Source organism: Pituophis catenifer, unplaced genomic scaffold (genome assembly GCF_029215685.1).
Source record: "Pituophis catenifer annectens isolate HBS135680 unplaced genomic scaffold, rPitCat1.0.hap2 SCAF_15, whole genome shotgun sequence".
Lineage (NCBI taxonomy): Eukaryota > Metazoa > Chordata > Lepidosauria > Squamata > Colubridae > Pituophis > Pituophis catenifer.
The window spans coordinates 6,846,018-6,867,328 of NW_027256895.1; the positions used below are offsets into that span (position 1 = coordinate 6,846,018).

General features: G+C 41.0%; 1 protein-coding gene across 1 annotated transcript; it reads left to right on the top strand.

The window, feature by feature from the left end:
* Positions 1-1,342: 1,342 nt before the first annotated feature.
* Positions 1,343-17,337, top strand: LOC139324831 (vomeronasal type-2 receptor 26-like). The gene is made up of 4 exons (XM_070954582.1): positions 1,343-1,939; positions 14,769-14,981; positions 15,860-15,986; positions 16,439-17,337. Exons 1-4 carry the CDS (start codon positions 1,343-1,345, stop codon positions 17,335-17,337), a joined length of 1,836 nt encoding a protein of 611 aa, XP_070810683.1.
* The last annotated feature ends 3,974 nt before the right edge of the window (positions 17,338-21,311 follow it).

Consider the following 21,311-nt stretch of genomic DNA (forward strand, 5'->3'; position numbering starts at 1 on the left):
GAGAGTAGCACACCCAGCATATACACCAACTCAGAATGCACGAAAGACACTAACCAGGACAAAGCTGAAGAAGAACAGGTGAATGAGGGAGAGACGGAGAGCGAGGAGAACATATCACATGAAACACACACCACCAAACACACCCAGAGAAGGCCATTGATAGGCAAGCTCATGCACGAGGACTGTGCTCACCTACTACACCGGAAACTAGGGCACGCCAGTTTCCCCGTAGTCCAAAAAATGGCCAACTGTACCGAGGGCATCAAAATAAAGAGTTGTGAAAATTACCTCGAGTGCTCAAGCAAATGTTCTAAGTTAAAGGTCAAGCCCAGACCTAAGAAATCCACACACGCCGCCAAACAGGTATTCAATTTAGTCCACATGGATCTGGTGGGGCCCCTAAGGCCATCCATCAAATACAAGAAAAGATACTTCCTCACCATCGTAGATGATTATAGTCGTTATGGCTTCATCTATACTCTAAAACGAAAGGATGAGGCTTTCCAAAAATTCAAAGAGTTCTACAAAAGGGTAGAGACCCAAAACAACACCCAAATCAAACAAATCATGACAGACAGAGGGTCTGAGTTCCTGTCAAAGGATTTCTCCCATTGGCTCAGATCCAAAGGCGTGCTTCACTTTACGTCGTCCCCATTCTCGGCCTTCCAGAACGGTGTCATAGAACGATGGAATTCCACGCTAAAGACCATGATCAGGTGCGCCTTACAGGATGCGGGAATTGGTCAACACTTTTGGTCTGAGGCCTAGTAAAGAGACCAACAGCGGGGACACCTGGCTACTTCACAAAAGCCTATATGGACTGAAACAATCCGGCAAACGCTGGTATGAATGCCTAGTTGAGGTCCTGAAGTCAATGGGATTTACTGCAACCATAGCCGACAACTGTTTTTTCACTAGGAGAGAGGGGGATTCACTAGAATACATCCTAGTCTACGTGGATGACATACTTTACATCAGTAAACACGAAGGGAACCGTAACGCCTTCACCAGTAAACTAAGTGAACACTTCACATTAAAATATCTAGGGAAAATAAACAGATACCTAGGCGTGCAAGTCAACGAAACCCCCAAAGGTTTTCAACTGTCCCAGAAAGAGAAGATAGAAGAAATACTACACAAATGCAACATGGCAGATTCCAAGGGGTGTGAATCACCCATGCAGCCGGACTTCCTAAAAAATACGCATGGTGAATCACCCGAATTTGAAGACAACACTCTGTACAGGTCAGTCATAGGCTCCCTTTTATATATTGCCAACTGGACTAGGCCAGACATTGCATTATCAGTTAATCTATTGTCCAGGCACGTAGGCAAACCTACCATGTACCACTGGGACGCTGTAAAGAGGGTACTGAGGTATCTGAAGCAAAGTGCCGATGCATGCCTAGTCCTAGAACCAGAACCGTCCAACGAGCCCATCCTCTCCTGCTATGCTGATGCTGACTGGGCCGGGGACACCAAAAGCCGGAAAATCACATCAGGATACATATTCTACTTGAACAATAGCCCGGTGCATTGGTACACAGGTAAACAAAACTTGGTTGCCACCTCAACCACAGAGGCAGAGTATATATGCCTATCCAAGGCCGCAAACAACCTCATCTGGTTCGATGACCTCCTCACCAGTGTGTGGTGCGAACCAGCATATCCGATAAACATCTACGAAGACAACAAGGCTGCCATAGAAATCTCCATGGCCGACGCGGTAGGACAGAGATCAAGGCATATTGACATAAAGTACAAGCATGTGAGGCAGCTCTCCAAAATCGGGTTCGTAAAGGCCATACACTGCGACACAGAAGAACAGACTGCAGACATACTCACAAAACCACTACAGGGCAGGCAACACTCACACCTGGTATCCAAACTCAATATCCGCCCTTGGGCAACACTTAAACAGTCAGATCCACAGCAACAGGTCAGGCATTTAGAGGGGGATTTGTCAAATATAAATGCCTTACTCATGCCAGGGGTCAACAGGGACACAGTAGTGCAGGGGTTAACATCAACACCCACTTGGTCAGCTCCACCCACAGACCACTCCTTACCTGAGTCTCCGCCCACAGGTATAAAAAGTAGACACACTCTTCCCCATTCCTCACTTCCAGATGCAGTATGTGATGTAATGATGAACCTGTAAATAAAAGAGACTTGATCAATCAATTGACTCATGTCTGTTATTGGGCCTGATCCATGGATCCTGTAACAGGTACGCTTATGCACGCCTCCTTAGAGACCTCTTAGGAATGGGGTGAGGTCAACAGTAGACAGTCTAAGGTTAAAGTTTTGGGGGTTTGGGGGAAGAAACTATAGAGTCAGGTAGTGCATTCCAGGCATTGACCACTCTGTTGCTGAAGTCATATTTTCTGCAATCGAGTTTGGAGCGTTTTACCTTGAGTTTGTATCTATTGTATGCTCGCATATTGTTGTGGTTGAAGCTGAAGTAGTCATTGACAGGTAGGACATTGTAGCAGATAATTTTGTGTACTACACTTAGGTCAGACCGAATGCAGCGTAGTTCTAATTTGTCTAAGCCCAAAATTTCAAGCCTGGTTTTATAAGCTATTCTGTTTTGAGCAGAGGAGTGGAGGACTCTTCTCATGAAATAACCCTGGACTCAATCAATTGTATTAATGACTGATATACAGTGTGGGTTCCAGGCAGATGAGCTATATTTGAGAATTGGTCTAGCAAAGGTTTTGTGTGCCCTAGTTTGCAGTACAATATTATCATAGAAGAAGCTTCATAGGATTAGGTTAACAACTTTTAATGCCTTTTTGGCAATGTTGTTGCAATGAGTTCTGGCACTTAGATCATTTGAGATGAGTACTCCAAGGTCCTTGATAGAATGAGCATCATCTACGAGGTCGTGTCTGCCCAGCTTGTATTTGATGTTCTGATTTTTTTTGCCAATGTGTAAGACAGAACATTTGTTGGTTGAAATTTTGAGTTGCCAATTGTTTGTCCATTCTGACGCATAGTTAAAGTCTCTTTATAGAGCAGTGTTGTCAGTGATGTTGAATAGTTTTAAATTGTCAGAGAAGAGAATACAGTTGCTTATAATATGATCACAAAGGTCATTTATGTAAAGTATAAAGAGTGAGGGTCATAGAACACTACCTTGGGGGACACCGCTGTTAACAGGTGCAGGGTTTAATAGAGCGCTCCCTATTTTAACTACTTGTTGCCTGTTTGACAGGAACACAGCTATCCACTTATGTAGGGATCCAGAAATGCCATAAGATTTGAGTTTTAGAAGTAGTTTGTCATGTACCACTGAATCAAAGGCTTTGCAGAAGTCTAAGCAAATTGTGTGTGTGTGTGTGTGTGTGTGTGTGTGTGTGTGTGTGTGTATCACAACAAATTGTGGCAAGTTCTTAAAGAGATGGGGGTACCAGACCATCTTATTTGTCTCTTGAGAAACCTATATGCAGATCAAGAAGCAACAGTGGGAATCGATTGGTTCAAAATTGGGAAAGGAGACCGACAAGGCTGTATACTGTCACCCTGCCTATTTAACTTATATGCAGAACACATCATGAGAAAGGCAGGGCTAGATGAATCAAAAGTTGGAATTAAGATTGCCGGGAGAAATATCAACAACCTCAGATATGCAGATGATACCACTCTAATGGCAGAAAGCGAAGAGGAACTAAGGAGCCTCTTGATGTGGGTGAAGAAGGAGAGTGCAAAAGTTGGCTTGAAACTCAACATTAAGAAAACTAAGATCATGGCATCTGGCCCTCTCAATTCCTGGCAAATAGATGGGAAAGATTTTATTTTCCTGGGCTCCAAGATCATCGCAGATGGAGACTGCAGTCAAGAAATTAAAAGATGCTTGATCCTGGGGAGGAAAGCTATGGCAAAGCTAGCCAGCGTATTAAAAAGCAGAGACATCACCCTGCCAACAAAAGTGCGTATAGTCAAGGCCATGGTTTTCCCAGTTGCAATTTATGGCTGTGAAAGTTGGACCATAAGAAAGGCCTTTGAACTCTGGTGCTAGAGAAGACTCCTGAGAGTCCCTTGGACTGCAAGGTGATCAAATGGGTCAGTCCTAGAGGAGATCAACCCTGACTGCTCTTTAGAACTCCAGGCCCTGAAGATGTAAATGAAATACTTTGGCCATCTAATGAGAAGGAAGGACTCACTCGATAAGAGCCTAATGCTGGGCAAAAGAAGAACGGGACAGCAGAGAACGAAGTGGCTGGATGGAGTCACTGAAGTAGTAGGCACGAGCTTAAATGGACTCCAGAGGATGGTAGAGGACAGGAAGGCCTGGAGGAACATTGTCCATGGGGTCGTGGTGGGTCACACATGACTTCACAACTAACAACAACAACAACAACAACAACAACAACAACAACAACAATGTAAATTGCCTCTATTGTTTTACCCTGGTCGAGTTGTGTAGTCCATATGTTTTTGCAATGTAAGAGTTGCAGATTGCAGTACAATTTTTTTTTCTGAAACCAAACTGCTTGTTAGGGAGTAGGTTATTTGTCTCTAAGTGGAGGGTAATGAATTGGGTTATTCCCATGAACTCTACTCTGAACTCAAAAGACGTCAAGACCAAGACGTCTTTTGATGTCTTTTGATGCCTTGGTGGCGCAGCAGACTACAGTGCTGTTAAGTAACACCAGCTGCCTGCAATTACTGCTGAGCACATTGGAAGCCACCCTGAGTCTCCAGAGAAGGGCGGCATATAAATCAAATAAAAAAAAAAAATACTGCAAGTTCAAATCTCACCAGGCTCAAAGTTGACTCAGCCTTCCATCCTTTTGAGGTAGGTAAAATGAGGACCCGGTTTGTGGGGGCAATAAGCTGACTTTGTATAAAAAAGAACACCGCTTGGGGGGGCCCAAAAGCCCTACTTAGCAGGTACATACAAAAGTATGAAGGCTATTGCTTAACGCATTGTAAGCTGCCCTGAGTCTCCGGAGAAGGGCGGCATATAAATCGAACCAATAAATAAATAAGACCAAGGAGAGACTGACTTATACATTGACTACTGCGCTGACTGTATCAAAAGTAAGAGCAACGGCCCACGGCCCAACAACCACCACCCCAACAACCAATAATAGGTATGCATGCCCCCTTCCTCAAGATCCACCACTACAGACCTTAAATGCAAGCTACTTAATGCAAGAAGCCTCGCAAACAAAATACCAGAATTCCTCATCTTACTAAATATGGCTATATTCGACATTATATTTATCTGTGAAACATGGCTGAATGCATCCCTCCCAGATTCCATTACCACAGTAAGTGACGATCATGTTTACTGGTCCAACTGTGAAATATGTAGAGGGGGTAGTGTTGCTATCTTCTATAAAAAAATCCCTAAATCTAAAAAATATTCAAGTTACAAAGGAGCTTGTTCTTCCTGAGACCATCGTCTGAGAGCTGTCCCAAAATACCACATTTTGCTTCTTACAATGTTACAGAGCCCCTGATTACAACCTCGTACATGCAAACAAGCTAATTTCACTACTAATGTACTATCTTGCTTGGTGACATCAATCTACCTCTTATTAATTGGACCCTAGCAGAGTTCACAGGAGCGGGTACGTTGTAGTATGGCTAGATCAGGCCATGAGCAAAGTTTATTATGGTTGGTGTTGCTTTTGGCAATTGACTTAATGGTATGAATGAATTTGTGTCTGCTGGACTCATTCTTGCAAACGATTCTGCAGAAGTGTGGGGCCACCAAGCTGTCGCTGTACTGGAACTCAGGGCTGTCACAGGAAATATCGATGATTTCATAAGGGGAGATTGTTGATGTATGAAAGGTTCTGATGTGCAGTCCAAGTTGTGTAGTCCAAATGTTTCTTCACTGTAGTGTTGCAGGAAATGAAACGAGACTAGGCCAAGCTCTCCAATGCAGGAAAAAGTTTATTGTGCACGGTTCAAACAGCCCAAAGGCAAACAAAAAGTCTGAACGCCGATGGCTTCCTCTGGCCATGTATTTATACAGTTTAAAGGCAAAAGTATTACAGAGAGTGATGCATTTCACACGTAGAAGCTGCCCTTTCATCTATCTCTGGGAAAGGAAATAACAAACTTCTTCTCACATACTCAGGTTCTCTGCTCCGGCGCTCAAGACATAACAAAAGGAGATAAGAGGCTAGAAGACGCCTCAAGGGCAATAAGGAAGCAGCACCCCTTATCCAGGGATATGCATGACATTTGGGATGCAATAAACATTAAACAACAGAATGTATCTGGTTAGGGTCAGTTTGCCCTTTTACAATTCTGTACCTACGTCAAATACCGTTTGTCATCTCAGCACCTTGGCACGGAAGAGGCACTTCTGTCTTGAACAAAGATTTGGATTTCTAATATTTGAGTTTTATCCCAATATCGAATCTTAGCCTGGCTCAGTAGGAGTTGTAGATTACAGGATAAATTTTTCATTAAACCAAATTGCTTGCTAGAGAGTAGGTTGTTTGTCTCTAAATGGAGGGTAATGGATTGGTTTATGATTGATTCCATGACTTTGCAGGTGACACAACACAATGAGATTGGTCTGTAACTTTCAACTAAGCTGGGATCTCCCATTTTGAAGATAGGAATGACCGGGGCTAATGACCATTGGTCGGGCAAGGAGCCGGTTCTGAAAGATATCTCATAGATTATGCTTAGTGGTTCGGCTATGGCAGTGGAAATCTTTTTCAAGAAGTAGGCACATAATCCATCAGGGCCAATAGATAAGGACGGTTTTAGGTTACGTAGTGCCTTTTCATTGTTATCTTCTGTAAAATCGATATGTAGCAGATCGTTGCAATTAGTTGTGGTATGACTAGGAAATGAGGGGCATGAGCAGGGGTGAAATGCTCCCGGTTTGGACCGGATCGCCCGATCCGGTAGCGATGGAGATGGGTGGTTCGGAGAACTGGCAGCAAAAATCCCTCCCCCCCCCCATTACCCAGCTGAGCCGCACAATCATCAGAGGCTTTTTTTATTATTTTTATAAGCATTTTTTCTACAACCTCTTTGGCCGAAAAAATGCTTTTAAAAGTTAAAAAAAAGCCTCTGATGATCACGCAGCTCAGCTGGGATCATCAGAGGCTTTTAAAAGCATTTTTTCTACAACCTCTTCGGCCGAAGAGGTTGTAGAACAAATGGTTTTAAAAGTAAAAAAAAAAAAAGTTGGACACACCCACTTAGTCATATTACTCCCCCCCACCAAGCCATGCCCACAGAACTGATAGTAACAAAATTTACATTTCACCACTGGCCATGAGCCATTACTGTTGACAAAGACTGAACTGAAGAACATGTTGAAGAGGTCCTTTTAGGGGTGGCATGGTTTTCGAATCTTTAAGTTTGATATTTATGAAATTATAGAAGGCGCAGGTGGATTTCACGTGTAACAGCTTTTCGTCTTGTTTGCAGTAGTAATTGGTGCATTCTGTCTTTATCTGATGGCATAAGGTTTTGTAGCGGTTTTTAAAGTTAGCTACGTAGTCAGTTTTCATAATCTTACTATGGTTGGCAGAAAGCCCAGAAGCAATTTGCAGAGAACTAAGATCAAGACGTGAAGGAGAGTGAATTTAGTTGTTCCCTGCAAATTGCCTCAATTGTCGTCCTTCCTTAAATAGGGCTAAGGGAGTGCCTAATTAGCCCCCAGCCTTACTCTCGAGCAGACCTCCTCCTGAGGTGCCACTCCTGCCTTTTGGCAGCTCTGCTCGCCCGTGCATTGAGAAGAGGCTTCTCCTCTTCTTCCTCTTCTGGAGGTTCTGAAGGCCCTGGCTGAATCCCTGCCTCTGGCATCACATCTTTTTCAGCCTCCACACTGTCTGACTCAAGCGCCAGCTGCACAGGTTGCTGGCGCAGCACCACACCAGCCTCCTCGTTGTCAGAATCAGCTACATCTGCACAGGCGGCTGATGAGCCACAACAGCTGCCCATGTTAGTAGTGAGCTGCATTGGCTTCCAGTGGTCTTCCGGGTGCACTTCAAGGTGTTGGTTACCACCTTTTAAGCACTCCATGGCATAGGACCTGGGTATTTGCGGGAACGTCTTCTGCTGCCAATAGCCTCCCACTGACCAGTACACTCCCACAGAGAGGGACTCCTCAGGGTGCCGTCAGCCAGGCAATGTCGGCTGGTGACCCCCAGGGGGAGGGCCTTCTCTGTGGCAGCTCCTGCCCTCTGGAATGATTTGCCCCCAGAGATCCGAAGGATATCAGATCTCCAGGCCTTTCGCCATGCCCTAAAAACTTTTCTTTTCCATCAAGCAGGGCTGGCGTGAACCCCCACCCCCTTTTTTTTTAGCTTTTAAATTGTCAATGGGTTTTAGTTTGAATGTTTTAAATTTTGGGCCAAAGCTATGTAATTCTTTTAAAAATTTTAAATTTTGTATTGGTATGTGTTTTAGTTCTGGCTGTGCACCACCCTGAGTCCACTAGGAGAAGGGCGGTATACAAATTGAATAAAATAAATAAATAAATAAATAAATAAATAAATAAATAAATAAATAAATAGTGAGTTTAGCTTGTTCGCATGAACGAGGACATAATCAGGGGCTCTGTAACATACTAAGAAGCAAAACATGGAATTTAGGGAGAGTTCGTAGACGATGGTCTCTGGAAGAGCAAGGTCCTGTGTAACTTGAATGTTCTTCAAATCTAGGGACTTTTTATAGAAGATAGCAACATCACCCCATCTACACATTTCACACTCGGACCAGTACCATTTATGTGGTAACGGAGTCTGGGAAGGATATGTTCAACCACATCTTGCAGAAAAATATAAGATTGAATATAGAATCGTATTTAGTAGGAGGAGGAATTCAGGCATTTTGTTTGCAAGGCTTCTTGCATTAAGTAGCTTGCATTTAAGGTCTGTGGTGGTGGACCTGGATGAAGATGGGGGTGTGGAAGCCTAGTTTTGATTGTTGGGGGGGGGGGAGTTGTTGAACCATCAGTTGAACTCCTTATTCTCTCACAAAAACAAAATAATTATTTCCTACAGGAATCAACATATTTTTTTTAGCTAGGCCAAAACATCAAGGACTGTGCAAAAAGGTATTTAAATCCAACAACAATGAAGGTACCAGTCTGGCTATAAAGAAACTCTTGAACCCCAGGGAGTTTGGCACAAAGGGATATTAATGGCTCCATCAGATTCATTCCTACTAGTTGTCTCCCTCATTTCTTCTTTTTCAAAACATCTGTTCAATCCTAGTGATAGTCAGTATAGAAATTTGCACACACAAAGAACTTCAAATAGAAATTGATGGGATTTCTGATTAGGTGCTTTGTCAGATATAAACCTTGGCTCAATCATTGAATGACCCACTGAAATACAAGCTTCCTTATGGACAGGACACACAAATATTTTCCCTATGACAAGTGCCTGAAGATGTTGTTCCTTCTTGTGGTCTTGGTGCAGAAAGCAGTTACTCTGAGCTGCCCTGCGAGTGATGCTTTCCCGATTCCCCATGAGTGGTACCAGCCTGGTGACCTCATCGTGGGTGGGATGGTGTCTCAGATAATTCAAACATTTTTTGAACTTGAATTTAAGGAACACCCTTCTCTAAAACGTTATGATTTACCAATGTAAGGATTTTTTTTTTCCATTCATTTTCTAATCTTAGCCAGATTTCCCATAATTGCTTATAGGGCTAATAGCTTTTTGAGTATAAATGCATGGTTTTGTATATAAACTTACATGTCCTTCCTTGTCTTTCAAACTTATTGGATTGTGGAGAAAACAAATCATTTTCATTGTGTTAAAATCTTACTCATGAAATGTATGAAACTATTCTGCAAGAACTCTTTTGGAAAACATTTAGGGAGTGTAAGATAATTAAAAGTATCCAGTCTGAGCAATCACTCCTTGCATAACTTACATGTATTAAAAAAGTGATATTTGCTAGTTATATTATATTTTGAGCCAAACAGATAGAAATAAATGCGATAGCATAAAAAAAAATCACGATTTTGTTTTATACTTATTCGTTGCAAATCAGAAAAATATTTTAGATAGTTGAAAACTATACAAATTATTGGCTTTTTTTACAAAGACTCCTATGTTCTTATTTACAATAGAGACAGAAATGGTTGTTACTCATATATCAATGCTTTCACCATCAAAGAATTGTCAACTTATTTGTTCAATGGCGGTGTTTAAACTATTTGCAGTGTAATAACCAAATTCTACCAGCATGCCCTTGCCTTGTCCTTTGCTGTGAAGGAGATCAATGAGGACTCCCAGATCTTACCTAACGTCACTCTTGGGTTCCACATCTATGACAGTTACAACAATGCAAGGATGACCTATCGCACCACCCTGGACCTGCTTTTCAAAGCCCAGGAATTTGTCCCAAACTACAAATGTGATAGCCAGAAGAATCTCATGGCCATCATTGGGGGACTAAGTCCTGATACATCATCCTTTATGGCAGAAAGTGTACATGTCTACAAAATTCCACAGGTAGTATGGGGTGGAATGAGAGGGAAAATTCTTCTGTAATTGATAGTAGATTCTAGTTGCTTTCTATACCTTTCTCCAGTACTTTAATTAAATACACTTTTATCACTCCTCATCTGTTTTTCCTACAACTCAATAGGTTAGGTCAAGGTAATCCAATTAAATCAAAATCTTTTATTACAATCATACATGTGGTTTGACTTCCATGCAGCAATAGGTCACAATTTTTCTTGCTATGATTTGATTGGTGTGTGATAACAGTAGTTTAGTATAAAACTCAACTGTTTTTCCTAGCAATTGTTGAAGGATTGCTGCTAGTTAGTATTTTGCTATGTCTTTCTGCAGGACTTCAATTTGGCTTTCTTTGCTCTCCCTTCTGCAATTGATCCCACAACTCAATATGTTGGCTCAAAATCATCAGTCAAGAAAATCTTTTATTACAATCATAATATAGAAAATTTAAATCACAAATTAGAGTACAAAATTAATCTTATTTGAGAGGGTACCCTGATGTTTTGGATTGACCACTATCTGTGGTGAAATCTGGAGCTGTACGAAGAGGAGGATAGAAAAGGCAGGCTATCACATGGAACATAGAATAATAGAGTTGGAAGGGATCTTGGAGGTATTCTAGTCCAACCCCCTCTTTAAGCAGGAGACCCAATGCCATTTCAGATAAATCACTGTCCAGTCTCTTTCTAAAACCTCCAGTGATGGAGCAACTGCAACATCTGAAGGCAAGTTGTTCCATTGGTTAATTGTTTTCAACATTAGGAAATTTCTCCCTAGTTCTAGGTTGCTTCTTTCCTTGGTTAGTTTCCATCCATTGTTTCTCATGTTGCTTTTGGTGCTTTGGAAAATAATTTGACCCCCTCGACTTTGTAGGAGCACCTCAAATATTAGAACATCTGCTATCATGTCTCATGGTTTTAGGAAGGATTTCCTTTCAACCACTTCCTGAAATCAAAGCTATCAGCTTCCAGCCACTTGCAGCCCATTCCCAACTCAAAGCCATCAGTATTTTCACTGCTGTCCACAACTCAACTCCAGATTTCACCAAGCTATCTGACAATAGGTCAGAACTCTCTTTGGTATGTCTTGGTTGGGTCTGATAGTAATAACTGAATTTAAAACTCAACTGATTTGCCTGGAAATTGTTGAACGATTGAGGATATGTGGTACTTTTGGAGATATCTATAATAATTGCAGTAAATGAACACATGATTAATCCTTTCAATTCCTCCAGAATCTCATGGGCATAGTTTTTCATGTGTAAGTATTTTATTTTATCTGCTACAAATAAGGGAAGAAGGTAATCCAGTAAATCTAGCTCTTAACAATCCTTTCCTTAGGCTGAGAAGAGTTCACAAGCTCAGCTATTTAGCAAGTTTCCAGATGTTCTAAGGGGATGAACATACTGGAACTCTATAAGGAAGCAGTATGGTTGTAATCTAGTTAAATTTTAGATGTGAAAATATTTCATCATGGGGTTTTAATTGCTTCTCCTTTTCATCAGAATTATGATAATCTACATAGAATTGGACAAATGTTCAATGTAGGGAGACCTTCATTAAATTTCTAACAAGCAGTCTTCATATTTTTCCCATGATTTTCATAAATAACCAATTTCTTTTTTTCGTTTGTTAAGTTGACTTATGGTTCCTTTGCCCAAGAAGACTTTCAGATTACTAAATTATTTCCACTTTATTGCATGGTCCCAAAAGAGGAGCATCAGTACACTGGACTTATAAAACTTCTTCTCCATTTTGGATGGACATGGATTGGTGTCTTCGCTTTTGAAAATAAGGAAGGACATTTTTTGAAGAAACTGCAGCCATTGCTTTTACAGAACGGGGTCTGTTTAGCTTTCACAGAAAAAATTCCCCAATATCTCGACTTGGAAAACTTGTCCAAATTGTGTAATTCAGTCACAATTATTTCTGATAGACTGATAGATCAGAAAGCAAATGTTTTTCTTGTCTATGGAGATTCATTCACAATAGCGTGGCTCAGAAGCATCATGTTTCTACGTGATCCTGAAAATAAAGAGAGTGCATCATTTAGGAAAGTTTGGATCCTGATGAATCCTATCGATTTCATCCTGATGGGAGGTCAAAGGAGCTGGGATCTCCAGATGTTCCAGGGGGCTCTTTCCTTTGCTGTGCATTCAAGAGACATTCAAGGCTTTAAAGAATTTCTTCAAGTCATCAAACCTTCAACCCACAAAGATCAATTTCTTCAAGATGTTTGGGAACAATTGTTCGATTGTTCATTTTCAAATACAGAATTATCTTCAATGATGAATGAAACCTGTACTGGAGAAGAGAATTTGGAGAATCTACCTGCACCTCTGTTTGAATTTCAGATGACTGGCCAAACCTACAGTATCTACAATGCTGTTTATGCAGTGGCACATTCCTTGCATGAGGCAGTGAGATCAAAATCCCAACCAAGAGAGAATCAAAGGGTTGAATTTCCAAATCTGATGCCTTGGCAGGTAATCTTTCCATACCACACCTATCTTGTATTTCAATGATTATCCACAATCATCCACAATCTAATATATTTTATTTACCCTGGTCTATGGCTGCAACTCAATAGAGAAACTGAGGCAACAAAGTCATTAGTTTTATAAAATAAGAGGATGAACATAAACTGTGTCTTTATTAATTTCAGGATAGTCAGTGGGATTTACTGTATGCATCAATTTTCATTGTATATATAACTTTTAACCTCCACATAGAATTAGCCTGTCTTGTAAATTTATCCAACCTGATTCCACGAAGAATTCAACTGTATTGTGTCCAAAGGCAGTCTTTCTTTTATTGTGCTCCCAAAATGAGCCTTGGTAGTACAGTGGTTTAATGCACCCTGTTATTAACACAGCTGCCTGCAATTACTGCAGGTTCGAATCTCACCAGGCTCAAGGTTGACTCAGCCTTCCATCCTTTCTAAGGTAGGTTAAATGAGGACCCCCATTTGTGGGGGCAATAAGCTGACTTTGTATAAATATACAAAAGTATGAAGGCTATTGCTTAGCACATTGTAAGCCGCCCTGGGTCTCCGGAGAAGGGCGGCATATAAATCAAATTTTAAAAAAATATATTTATGAAATGTAGACATTTCACTTTTCTTATTAGCTTTTAAATAATACTCACCAGAGCCATGAGGGCGCAGTGGTTAGAAAGCAGTACTGCAGGCTCCTTGTACTGGCTGCCGGTTATCAGTGGTTTGCAGTTTGATGCCCACTGGCTCAAGGTTTGACTCAATCTTCCATCCTTCTGTGGTTGGTAAAATGAGGAGCCAGATTGTTGGGAGCAAATGCTTGACTCTGTAAACCACTCAGAGAGGGTTGCAAAACACTGTGAAGCAGTATATAAGCCTAAGTGCTATTGCTATCCAAACTTATCCTCAACCAGTTCTCTAATCTACTTCTCCTTGAATCACAAACCTTTCAGAGTTGGGATGCAGAGCATTATCTCTCTATAAATGTTCAAGAGGAATGGACCAAATGTCAGTCCTTTTCACCTGTGTCCTCCACCCTTTAAAAACTCTGTTTTTAAGAATACACACACACACACTCACACACACATATATATATTTGTTTACGTAGATTTTCATGGGTACAGGTATGCAAGGCTTGGTGTATTCGGGTCTTTTCCCGTGCTTCTAGGAGCACGAAGCTGAAAACACCAGCCTGAAGATGACGAATGAGACCTCATCGAAGCGTTGCCAAGACAGTTCCAATTTTATGCAGGAGAAAACCCAAATAACCAAAGACCTACATATACATATATATATACTCACAATCTCTCCCCCCTCTCTCTCAAAAGAATTAAGTCTCAGATGATAAAATCTGACTAAAGGAAATTTGTCAGGACTCATGATGTTAAATACGTTTCTACTAACAAAGAACAAAAAACGTAGGATGAGTTTAGATATGGTCCAAATTTGATTGTTTAGTTGTTTAAATAGTGAATATAAATCATATCTGAATCAAGTTGTGTAATGTCAATCCTTTGTTTTGATTTTGATTTGTTAACTGCTGTTGTTTCATTTTTTTCCCTTGGAAGTAACATTAAATTAATACTCGAACAGACCTGTGTCTTTCTCTGAAATATAGATTGTCTATATTCTAAGTGTACTTATTTGAATGAGTAAGTGAAAGTTAAATATACTGGCCACTTTTTCATTATCATCCTTCCATCTCTCTCTCTCTCTCTCTCTCTCTCTCTCTCTCTCTCTCTCTCTCTCTCTCTCTCTCTCTCTCTCTCTCTCTCTCTCTCTCTCTCGTAGCTCCATTCATTTCTTCAAGGCATTTCTTTTAACAATTCAGCTGCGGAGAGAGTGTTCCTGAACCAGAAAGGGGAAGCAACAGGTGGATTCGACATCACCAACTTGATCACTTTTCCAAATAGATCTTTTCAGAGAATTAGAGTTGGAAGGATGGATCCTCATATTCCCAATGTGAAGGAATTAATCATTGATGAAGAGCTGATTGTGTGGCACCCAGCTTTTAACCAGGTGTGGACTCATTTAATCAACTATTCCTCGATCCATTATGATCCAATATTAAACACAGTCTCTTTAGAAATCTAATCTGTGATTTTTGAAATGGCATCTGTACAACTATTGTCAGTGATCAAGCTTTCATCAAATTGACAAAATGACATTACAATTTAAAAGAAAGGTATTCACATTTAGGTTGCATTTCCCTTTGAAATGCAGGAGTCACATTATTTCCATAATATTGTAATCACATATATTTCTTTATTCACCCTGACATTCTCCAAACATGCCCTTTGCTCATCCTTATAATGTCAGCATTTGAATGGATAGTATAAATATGTGATGGCTCAGTGCTGAAAGACACTGAGCTTGTCAGCTGAAAAGCTGACAGCCAAGGTTTGAGACCTGAGCACCACGCAATAGTGTGAGCTCCCCTTCCTGCCTCAGTTCATTCCCACCTAGGAATTCAAAAGGATGGAAATATAAGGAGAGTCATAGGTACAATTTTGGTGGGAAGGTAGCAATGTTCCTTGTGCCTTTGGCGTATAGCCATGCTGGCCATATGACCATGGAATATTTCCAGTGCTGGGAGAACCGGTTGTTAACTTTCTGAGCAATTTGGCAAACTGGTTGTTGGAAGAAATCATTAGGGCAGAGAACCGGTTGTTAAATTACTTGAATCCCACCACTGAATGTATCTTCAGACAATGCTGACTCCCTCGGCCAAGAAACACTATGAGCACTGTGCCCTAGAGCTGAAAACAACTGGACAGGGAAACCTTTACCTTATAAAAACACCTGGACTAACCCTTTGAGAATTCAAATATTAACAAATTAGCAGTACAAACTGCTTAAAAATCCTCTTTGCAGAAACTTTTTATGTTTATCACCAGGTTCTTCCAATTTCTCTGTGTAATGAGCATTGCTCCCCTGGATACTGGAAGAAAGGGTTGGAAGGAAAGCAATTCTGTTGCTACGACTGTGTCCTGTGTCCAGAAAGGAAGATTTCAAATCAAAAGGGTAGGTTAGACATTCCAGCAAGTCCTCAATAGAAGCAAATTGTAATACACTGTTTTAGTGTAGCAAGTAGTTTTTTGAATTTTTCAAGGTGAGTATTCATTTCTATACCTGTGAATCACAATGCCCATGAGAGCTGAGCTCTTATATCCACCCCTACAAATTTCTTCTCTGTGTTTTGGAAAAATGGGAAATGTCAAATTGGTCAAAATTTTAAAATTTGGAAGATTTATTAGACAGGACTGTATTTCAGTGAATAATTGCCCTTTCCATTATACTTCTGTTATGGTGGTCCCAGCTTATTCAATGATGGAAAAACTGCATTTCCATAGAAACATAATCCAACTGGTAGTAAATAGGAAAAAAACTTGAGCGGGATAATTGTTGGTACTCATAAAGAATATTATTTTCAAAAATATGGAATGTATAAAAACATGCCTTGGCTTTTCCTTCAGATATGGAGGACTGTTTTCAATGTTCAGAAGATCATTATCCAAATAAAGAAAAGAATGGATGTATCCTGAAACTGCTGGTCTTTCTAACTTTGGAAGAAACCTTAGGAATTGGTTTATCCTCAGCAGTTCTTTGTTTCTTCTTCTTGACATCTTGGGTACTTGGAACATTTATTAAGCACAGGGATACTCCCATTGTGAAAGCCAACAACCAGTCCCTCACCTACATGCTGCTTGTCTCTCTTCTGATCTGTTTTCTCTCCTCTTTGCTCTTCCTCAGCCAACCTGGCAAAGTGACCTGCCTTCTCCGACAACCAACTTTTGGCATCACCTTCTCAGTGGCCATTTCTAGTGTTCTGGCTAAAACCATCACTGTGGTTGTGGCTTTCATGGCCACTAAACCTGGTTCTCAGATGAGGAAGTGGGTGGGGAAAAGATTGGCTTTTGCTGTTGTCCTTTCATGCTCTCTATTACAAGTATGTATTTGTATTTTTTGGCTGTCAGCATCTCCCCCATTCCCTGAGTTGGATATGCACGCAGAGCTCCAAGAAATGATTTTACAGTGCAATGAGGGATCAGCTTTCTTCTTCTACTGTGTCTTGGGCTACATGGGTATCTTAGCCATTGCCAGTTTTATTGTGGCTTTTCTTGCCCGTAAATTACCAGACAGCTTTAATGAAGCCAAATTCATCACCTTCAGCATGTTGGCCTTTTGCAGTGTGTGGATCTCCTTCTTTCCAGCCTATCTGAGCACAAAAGGAAAAGCCATGGTAGCTGTGGAGGTCTTCTCCATCTTGTCCTCCAGCGCTGCATTACTGGGATGCATATTCTTGCCAAAGTGCTACATCATTGTTGTACGGCCTGAGCTAAACCACAGGGAGCAACTGATAAAGAGGAATTAACACTTGGTGTAATATTTCTGGCTTTGAGAAATTGCTCACGAAAAAAAAAGAAAGAAGGATTGTTTGCTGTCCATAGGAGACATATAGAAGTCCTTAATTCTGACAACAGAGGATTGATGGAGGATTATCCTGACAAATAATATTTATTATAGCTGCCAATTGCAAAAAAAAAAAAAAAAATGCTCATGCTGCTGCATTTGCAATCATTCTCCAAGATTCTTTAATTAGACACTTCCTTCTTTCAACACCCAAAGATTGAAAGACATTGAGAATTCAGTTGTTTTTTTAGAAGATTAGAGATATTGAATCAAATCATGTTTGCAGTTTCCTTATTTATTTATGTAGAAAATTTGTATAGCCACCTACTTGCTCACGGCGACTCTAGGTAGCTTATAACAATAAAACACAATATAAAAATTATTTTTTTAAAAAAGTATATCCCCCTCTGGTAACAAGTCAAATAAGCCATTTGATGGGCTCCATTCCACTCTTGGCTCCCTAGGCCTGCTGGCAAAACCAGGGCTTCAGAGCCTTTCGTGAGAGTGTCAAAATGGGGGCCAGTCTCATTTCTGCCGGGATGATGTTCCAGAGAGTTGGAGCCACCATGGAGAAGGCCATTCTTCTTTGACCCACCAAATGCACCTCCTTAGGGGATGGGACTTTTATATTTTCTATTCATAAATGACTTCATAAATGTACAGTAAAAAGGGAAGGAAAAAGGGAAATACATTTTATGAAGATGTCTTTAATACAAAAAGAATTAATGAAGGGAAATGAAATGCATTCCTCCTTCCATCTCATCCTTTACTAGAAGCATATGCTTGCCGATAATCACCATAAACATTGATTTGATTTGATTTGATTTGATTTGATCTTTTCCTGTTTTAGCTTTGATTCTTTTAAATAATTGTTATAGAATGATTTTAACTAATGATTATCTCACATGTACAGGATATTTGCATGCTGTCAAGAGTCACTTGCCTCAAGATGCACAGCCATATAAAGTGACTAAATTAATAAATTTGTCGTTAAAAGATATGAGATATTATTGTGCTCTGTGGCAACTGCATGAAATAGAAACCCGGGAATATCCATTAGAAATGGGGATATGGTTTTTCCATTTTTTTTTTAATTTTTAAACAAACATAAATAAAAACATAAAACCATCTTCAATTACACACAGTGTGTCCGCTGGTTACAAGTCCTTTGTGCATCTTCACCATATTCATAGCTTACAGTTTTCCTAAATTCTCATATTATCAATTTAATATATATCTATGTATTATTGTCCTCATTAATCATTTATTTAACTATAGCTATTCTTCCCTCATTTTATACAAAATATTCTAAAATTTGAGTTAATTTATATTATAACATTCATTTCATCATCCTAAATCGATCCAATAATAATACGTCTTTATGTTATATTTTATATAATTCTACAATTCTTGTATTATAAAGATCTCTATCATATTTCATTTCCACATTTTTTATGTAACCATTGATAAAATAAGTCCCATATCTTATAATATTGTTTAACTTCTTGTTCTCTGATTTCAAATGTCAATTTACTCATTTCAGCACATTCCATCATTTTCTTAATAACTTCATCTTGCGTTGGTATTTTCTCATTTTTCCAATTTTTAGCAAACACAATTCTAGCCGCTGTTAATACATTCACAATCAGATATCTCAATCCTCTATTATATCTTTTAGGTACAATCCGCAATAAAAAAATCTCTGGTTTAAAATTTATGTGTTTCTTTTATCATTTTTTCCAACCATGTGTGGATTTTAGTCTAGTGTCTTTTGGCTTCTGCACACGTCCACCACATATGGTAATATGAACCTGGTATCTGATGACATTTCCAACATTTTTCAGATTTATTCTTGAACATTCTGGCTATTCTCGTTGGGGGTAAAACATCTTATACAAATTTTCTTTATATGCAGTTGACATTGTCATTTTGTAATTTTGCGACCACAATTTTTGCCATTTCTCTAAGTCAATCCCATGTCCAAAATTTTCCCCCCAAGCAATCATTATTTCTTTAACTTGTTCTTCTTCCAATTTAACCTCTAATAAATATCCATATAGTTTTTTAATTACGTTTTCATCAGTAGCTGTTAAAATTATATCTAGATTAGTCAAGTTATCATAAAAACCTTCTGTCTTAAAATCTTTATCATATCTAGAATGTATTTGCAAATAGGAAAACCAATTCATCTTAATACCTTTTTCTTCTAAATAATAATAATAATAATTAAATAGTTTTGGCCGAATTTTAAAACCCAAAATTAAAACCCAATTTAAAATCATTCAGTTAGACAGCCCCGCCTGTCGGAACAGTAGGGTCTTGAGGGCACAGTGGAAGACCCGGAGATCAGAGATGTTACGAATGTCCGGGGGCAATTCATTCCAAAGGGCAGGAGCTCCGACAGAGAAGGCTCTCCTCCTGGGTGTCGCCAGCCGACATAACTTGGCTGACGGTACCCTGAGGAGTCCCTCTCTGTGGAAGCGAACTGGTCGGTGGGAGGCTGTTGGTGGCAGAAGGCGGTCCCATAGATAACCTGGTCCTATGTCATGGAGCCCTTTAAAGGTGGTAACCAACACCTTGAATTGCACTCAGAAGACCACTGGGAGCCAGTGCAGCTCGCGCAGGAGAGGTGTTACATGGGCGTAACGAGGTGAGCCCATAACCACCCGCGCGGCCGCATTCTGGACCAGTTGGAGCCTCCGAGTGCTCTTCAAGGGGAGCCCCATGTAGAGAGCATTACAGTAGTCCAGATGGGAGGTGACGAGGGTGTGAGTGACCGTGCGCAAGGCGTCCTGGTCCAGAAAGGGACGCAACTGGCGGATCAGGCGAACCTGATGAAAAGCCTCCCTGGCTACAGCTATCATATGCTCTTCTAAAGACAGCTGTGAGTCCAGGAGGACACACAGATTGCGAGCCCTCTCTGTGGGGGACAAAGATTCACCCCCAATAGTCAGCGATGGCACCTGTCTATACCAGGACACCAGAAGCCACAGCCACTCAGTCTTGGAAGGGTTGAGTTTGAGCCTATTTCTCCACATCCAGACCCGCACGGCCTCCAGGCAGCGGGACATCACATCAAGGGCATCATTGGGTTGGTTTGGGGTGGAGATGTACAGCTGAGTATCATCAGCGTACAGATGGCACTTCACCCCAAAACCACGGATGATCTCACCCAGCGGCTTCACATAAATGTTGAACAGGAGGGGCGAGAGGACCAACCCTTGCGGCACTCCCCATGTGAGACGCCTCGACGTCGACCTCTGTCCCCTGCCAACACGAACTGTGAGCGGTCAGAGAGGAAGGAGGAGAACCACCGCAAAACGGTGCCCCCTATTCCTAACCCCCTCAATCGCTGCAGCATGATACCATGGTCAATGGTATCAAAAGCCGCTGAGAGATCTAATAGGACTAGGACAGAAGAGCAACCCCTGTCCCGAGCCCTCCAGAGATCATCCACCAACATGACCAATGCCGTTTCTGTGCTGTACCCCTGCCTGAAGCCCGACTGGTACGGGTCTAGATAGATAGCTTCATCCAGGTGCCGGGGAAGTTGTCGTGCCACCACACTCTCAACAACCTTCACCACAAAATGAAGGTTGGAGACTGGACGATAGTTGGCTAATTCAGCCGGGTCCAGGGAAGGCTTCTTGAGGAGGGGCCTCACTACCGCCTCTTTCAAGGTGGCAGGAAAGGCACCCTCACTCAGAGAAGCACCTATAATCCCCTGGAGCCAGCCTCGTGTAACCTCCCGGGAGGCCAGTACCAACCAGGAGGGACATGGGTCCAATAAACACGTGGCGGCACTAATCTTACCCAGAACCCTGTCCACATCCTCGGGAGTCACAGGATCAAACTCCTCCCAGATAACATTCTCAAGACCTGCCCTCGTCACCTCCCGTGGACTCTTCCAATCGGAGTCCAAGCCATCCTGAATCC

Excerpts from the sequence above, each read along its gene's own strand:
- LOC139324831 (XM_070954582.1), top strand. The coding sequence starts at position 1,343 with ATGTACCACTGGGACGCTGTAAAGAGGGTACTGAGGTATCTGAAGCAA. Across the intron at positions 14,982-15,859 it reads GGCACCCAGCTTTTAACCAG|GTTCTTCCAATTTCTCTGTG; the intron begins GTGTGGACTCAT and ends GTTTATCACCAG. Across the intron at positions 15,987-16,438 it reads GAAGATTTCAAATCAAAAGG|ATATGGAGGACTGTTTTCAA; the intron begins GTAGGTTAGACA and ends CTTTTCCTTCAG.